The 6,254-nt window shown below is 39.1% G+C and overlaps 1 protein-coding gene across 3 annotated transcripts in view; it reads right to left on the bottom strand.

Annotated features, from left to right (window-relative positions):
* Positions 1–305: 305 nt before the first annotated feature.
* LOC106533532 (rhotekin) overlaps positions 306–6,254 on the bottom strand; it is a gene marked incomplete at its 3' end in the record, with an annotated part of 24,377 nt that continues 18,428 nt past the window's right edge. For all 3 annotated transcript variants that reach the window (XM_014029874.1, XM_014029875.1, XM_014029877.1), the window contains 5 exon segments: positions 306–400; positions 486–719; positions 804–921; positions 2,543–2,596; positions 2,687–2,733. In XM_014029874.1, coding sequence (XP_013885328.1) covers positions 306–400; positions 486–719; positions 804–921; positions 2,543–2,596; positions 2,687–2,733 — 548 coding nt within the window.

The raw sequence follows: 6,254 nt of genomic DNA, 5'->3' as shown, positions 1-6,254 counted from the left end.
GTTTTATGTGCTGCAGAACAGGAACCTGCTGTAAAACAGCAATTATGCTGAGTCAGGCTTGATTTTTAATAATCTTTTCCTGTTAAATAAATAAATCAAATCAAATCAAATCATCTTGAATCACATTCACTCCAGAACTTATTCACTGGTGGATGTTCAGTCAATAATTGTTTTCTGAGAGTTTTGATTCATGAGATGTTTTGCTAACAGGCAAAAAATGCAAAAGCATGATGATCTGCTTTCTCTTGAACATAACAAATCACAAAACAAAAGAACAGAAGGTGAAAAGAAAGAAGGAAAATCACCTGTTGCTGAAAGCATTAAATCGTGTGTTTTGAAACCTTCTCTGACATGTTCGATCCTCAGGGTTGTGTGAGCCAGCAGGTTGAACTTCGGCCCCCTTCAGACAGAAAACAATCAACACACTCAGTTCTTTTTAAACCTCATCATAAAGTGTGTGTTTCTGGGAGAAAAGTCCTGCTCACAGTGCAGAGTTGTGAAACGGTAACGGTGGGTACATGTGTCCGGGTCTCACATCTCCTCCACCGCAGGCGGCTGCAGACTCCAGAGCAGAACGGATCTTTTTGCTTGAAGAGCGTCCCAAAGATCCTCCCAGGAAGCTGATCTTTCGGGGGCTCGGGCCCCCCCAGGAGAAGTCTTCCACGGTACAGCTACTGTACAGCTCAACACGAAGGCGGAAATCTGGACCTACGTTATTGCTGCGCTCACAGTAAGAGAAAACAATCATTTTTAAAAATGTGAAGAAACGAGATTTGCTTCATTTTTGCAACTGATAAACCTACAAAATGATGGTGTCTTCAAAACAGATGTCTGTGAGCGTCCTGTCCACCATCACCAGGTCAGAGTCATGGATGTCTGCGCCACACTGCAGCAGGCAGAAAACGGCACAGCGGTGCAGCTCTGAAAGCACACACACACAAGTTTGCACAGCTATCCAATTGGGGACATTCCATTGACTAAAATTACATTTCTACAGACTAACCCTGACCACAAACCCCAAGGTTAACCTCACAGGTACCTACCTGACCCTAAAACTAACCTAAACTCAATTCACACCTTGGTCCTAAACCCAACCCTCAACCCACCAATGGCATTTAAACCAAATGGGGACCGACTTTTGTCCCCAAATGCACCAGTTGTCCCCAAAGGTACACGAAGGTACAAGGTAAAGGATTTTGTCTTAAAATTGCCCCCAAAAGACACCAAAGCCGAAGAGGAAATGAACTCTCCATAGATTTCAAACATCTTAGAAAATTTTGTGCTATAGTGGCAGTGCCCATGTGTGTGTATTTCCTACCATATGAGGGCCATTTTTGTACTACACACCTACATGTGCGGACCAATTGGCACAAAGGAGGAACTAAGCCTAGTCCCCATTAGAGGAATTGCTAGAGCCATTGGTGTGATGGGCTTTAGGTTTAGGGTCAGGTATGGGCCTGTGGCGTTAGGTTCAGGGTAAATGGTCAGGATCAGGCTGTGGAAATTAATGGATGGGTCATGTAGAGATAACTGATAAAGTTTTGGAGTCAAGTTTGACACACACATGACAAATATACATATACATTAGGGGTGCAACAATACAGAAAATTCATGATTCTGTTCGGTTCGATTCTTTAGTCTCAGGGTTCGATATTTTTTCAATACAAATAACAGAAATTTCCATGTGCTTTTTAACTTGTAATTTATTGAAATTATTTATGAACATTTGCTTAACCTCAAAAGTACAGTATTTAGATTAAATGTTGCTGAAACAAGTTTCTCAGTGGATCGGCGCTAAAAAATACAGCCTAGGTGGAGTAGTCGAACACAGATCCACTGATCCTTCAACACAGAGCATCTTCAGAAGACAAGTTGATAAAATACATTTTAAAAATCTATATTGTTCCATATAAGTGTGTATTGAACCTAAAGCACTGTTCGATACGGATCGATATGGGTACATGTATTGTTACACCCCTAATATACAGTATATATGTATATATATAAAAAAAACTGATTACATTGTATGTAATTTGACAGATGTTGATCAAAATTTTATTGTGGTAGTGGTTGAGACTGACCCCAAACTCTGAACTCTTAACAGATTACATAATGTTTTTTGTTTGTTTTTTTACATTATTCAAATGCCTTTTTAAGTCGACCCTGTCTGTTAGCAAAATATCTCAGTAACCAACAAATATGTTTTGATAAAACTTTAAGAAAATAATCATTTCAAGCAGCTCAGCAATTGATTAACTTTTGGAGCTGATGCAAATCAAGAAGGCTACCACAGCTAGTTGACCTTAGAAATCAGTAAAGTGGCTTGAATTCAATTTTTAAGATTTTGAACTAAAAAAGGGTGTGGTGGTAGATAAGTGTTTTTAACAGAACATAATCTGAGCGTGACACATCGTAACGTCACAGATTTGTCCGAAACAGCTCTGACTCCATCATAAATCAACATGATCTTTGTCTTAGGTGTTCAGAAATTCTAACTGACAATTGTGCAAGATCAACATTATCCTTCTTTTCTGAGTTATACCTCCTTTGTTTTTGAAGTACTCTGAGTCTTTCCACAAGAGGGGGATTCGCAGGTCTGCAGAGCACAGATGATAAAAAGTTAGAAAAATAAAACTTTTTGCTGCTCTATCTGTAAATGTGAAGAAAAATAACAGGCTGCACTCACCTGAAAGGGAGACTCTCCCAGTGCAGGGCAGCACGTCTTCAGATGTTCTGTAGGGAAATGAATCAGTCAACCACTGAAGAAGAGCACGTATGGACAAAATACAGTAGGCTGTGAAAGTTTAACTTTTTCTTTTGTTGCCTTATGATTAAGAATTTGATTTGAAGTAATGTGTAGCAGTAACTTAGATGGACTGTCTACCTCAAGACTTTGGCCCAAAGCATTATTCTGTCTCATGCCTACTGAGAGAATAGTGATTTGATCATTTACCTCCAAGCATTGTTTACTATCTACAACTGGTAAGATAACGACAGGATGGAACAAAGACCTCCTGCTGTTTGAGTATGGTAAGAACTCTTTGATGTGCTCAAAATGGCCGTTTATCACAAAAGAACTCAAGATCTTCGCAGACATGGTGTCTGGCAGTATGGGTCTGCTAGTGAGAAAAAGCCTTTTTGAAGCCAGACTCCCTGTTGATATATAACACCCAGATCAACTTCAAAAGCAATTGTTACATACCACCTCATTTATGGTATCAGAGCGCCACCAAAAGACTGGTTTTATAATTACACCATGAATGTATGTTTTTCTGTATTTCTCATTCTGATATAAAAAAAAAAGAATTATTGTATTTTCTACGTGATTCAATCAGCTGGAACAATGTACTGTTTAATCACTTCACAAACAACCTTATTTCTGGTTTAATCAGTTTCAGTGAGGACAGACTGTAAAGAGGAAGGCAAGTCATGTGACCATTCTTCAACCAATCATGAGTTTCAGAGCCAGGACAATAGAAGTCAGTTTAGCAGCAAAGAGTCAGATGAAGAAGAAGAGGAGATGATGAAGGAAGAAGCAGCGTGAAGGCTTAGCTTCATTTTCCCTCAGGGAACAATTTTATTTTATTTTCATTTTCATTTTATTTTATTTTGTAACTTTAAAGTTGTTGATTCTTCGTTATAACGAGGGACTGGATTCATGCAGGAAGCTAGCTCGATCAGAACTTTTTCATCAACCAGTTTTCAGAAGCAGATCCCTGGTTGCAGCTTGGAGCCTGACCCCAGCCGCTTCAAGGTGCTCAGTTTGTACCCACAAGGGACCGCTCTGAAACCAGCGACACAGCTGGCACGGCTTCAATCACGCTCCGGTACCCAGGGACAACTGGAAGACATCTGATTGGTAGGACAGACACCCTTTCTCTGTTATCAGGTGGTGGCTCAGCTGAAGTAATGGTGAAGTTTCTGTATCACTGAGTTAGCATTGAAAAGGTTTGGCGAGTTTAACTCATGCATAATTCAAGTCCCCTCTTATATTGATGAATTAACAATTTCTTTTATTAACCTTTAAGTTCTTATAACCTTTGTTAGTGTAGATGAGCTTAAGTGATTCAGTTAGAATGATGCTAGAGTTATTATGGAATGACATTAATGTTTATTATTAAACCTCAAGGCTTTGATGATAATTGTCTCTGTCTGCCCAAATAATCTGTTGTATTGTGACCTCTGAATCATTTAATATAGGGTATATTTTGAAATTTCGTTTGTCTGTGTGTCATTCATTGGGTTCCGTTCTTGAAAATGATAGAATTCGCTACTCAGTAATGGAGACTGATTTAAAATCTATAAATTAATTTCCTGAAATATCAGGTGGTGCCCTTTATTAGTTAATAACTACGAGGTATTTATGATTTAGCGTTGTCAATAACATCGACAACAAGCAAATCCCTACAAATGGAACAAAGAATACTCCAGATTAAAGAAGTTAAACAGTTGTTTAAATATTTCTAAAAAAAAAATATTATAGCCCCACCTTGCAAAGAAAAAGTAAATAGATTCAAAAACTGCTCCAGGATTTATTTGAAAATAAACAATTTTTTGAGGAACCAAAGTAATTTTTTTTTGCCCAGCTTTATTTTTGTTCTACTGTTGTCACTGTTTTTGTGATCCAGCTCAAACTTATATGGTTTAAACAAGTGATCTGTTGACTTTTAACTAATCTAGTTAACATGTATCCAGATGAGCTTATTTAGCTAACACATGAGGTTTTATCATGGCTGACAGGAAGGGGGACAGTGTCCCCATACAACAAATCCATTTAAAAACAGAGCACATACAGATGATATTAAGATGATGAAATTAAGTTTACACTTAAAAGCGTATTGGGTATCCATGACATTTTTATAGTTTAAGACATAAAAGTGTTTAAGATGTATTTTCTGCAGTTGTTGTTTTCAACAATGGTTTTAAAATCCCAGTTTCTTTCAATGTAAAAGTTGCATAATGTAGGCGTACAGTGACAATAGGCAAAACAAAAGTTAATTGCCTCACAAATTGTTCTATTATCCTTGTCTAAAAGTCAACTGTATTTTATATAAATTAGAGTCTGTCATGGACTAATTATTTATCTGTTTTCCCCTTGACACTGTTCATCTCTCATATCTTTCTGATAGCTCGTTACGCTCTCGTTGTCTGGACAACGGGACTCCATGATGGACTGGTGGGAGCCTTGCGATTGGCTGAACAGTACATTTGGCGATCTATGATTGGTTGTAAACTGACACATGGTTTGGCATGCTGCATATTACTGGCTGTGTTCTGCTGACGCCCCCAGTAGCCAGCGGGCAGAACCTTCCTGATTCAGTTCTGTTTCCGATTGTTGCTCACAATTAAATCATGTTTGATTATCACATACGCAAACTTTTCTTGGCATTATTTCCAACGTGTTTCTGCTTTTGCCACCACAGTTTATTGGCGTTGTCGGCAGGATTTGGACATGGTGTTTGTTTGATATTAATCTCGCCAGGTTCTTCCATGTTGTTAGTAAAATCAAGGAGGGGGCATACGACTTGCTGTCCTGTTGGGGTCTCAGAGTCCAAGAGATCCTCTGTTTGTGATGCTGATGAATCCAGTTGTTCTTCCGGTTCTGCATCTTGAAGCAACTCCTCTCTCTCTGGTTCTGGTTCTGAAGCAGTCTCCTTATCAGTAACTGGCACGCTGTGYTCCACTGATATCTCAGTTTTCTCCAGCTGTCCTTCAGTCGTCAGCTGTTGTGGTTTTCCTGTAGCCGGAACTTTGTTCAGGAAATACTTCATGTTGGAAACCAGAAGCTGTGCTCCAGTTTGATTCAAAGTCATTCCATCAGACTTGAAGAGGTGTTTTCTTTCCCAGAAGAGATCAAAGTTGTCCACATATCTCACAGAGTGGTCAGCACAGGACTTTTCCAAAAACCCATTAAGAGCCAACAGTCTGCTGAACCTCTCAGCTCCTCCTCTGGCTGCAGGAACGGGCCCACTGAGGAACACATCCATGTTGAGATTTTTAACTGCATTCAGCAGCTGAATAAAATCCTTCTTCAGGATTTCTGACTGTCGGTTCATCACTTCATCGCTTCCTGTATGAATGACGAGCGTATTCAGAGTTGGAAACTCAGCTGCAATTTGCAGAATCTTCTCTGAGAGGTCGGACACTTTACCAGCAAAACTGAGCACTTTGACCTTTTTCTTGTTCCAGAAACATCTGATCTCATTCACCATTTTATCTGTGATGATCAGCATTTCTTTATTCTTGAAAGTCTC

The sequence above is a fragment of the Austrofundulus limnaeus genome, unplaced genomic scaffold (assembly GCF_001266775.1).
Source record: "Austrofundulus limnaeus strain Quisiro unplaced genomic scaffold, Austrofundulus_limnaeus-1.0 Scaffold962, whole genome shotgun sequence".
NCBI classification, from domain to species: Eukaryota; Metazoa; Chordata; class Actinopteri; order Cyprinodontiformes; family Rivulidae; genus Austrofundulus; species Austrofundulus limnaeus.
The sequence above is the reverse complement of the archived record's forward strand: the minus strand, read 5'-3'. Positions and strand labels throughout refer to the sequence as shown.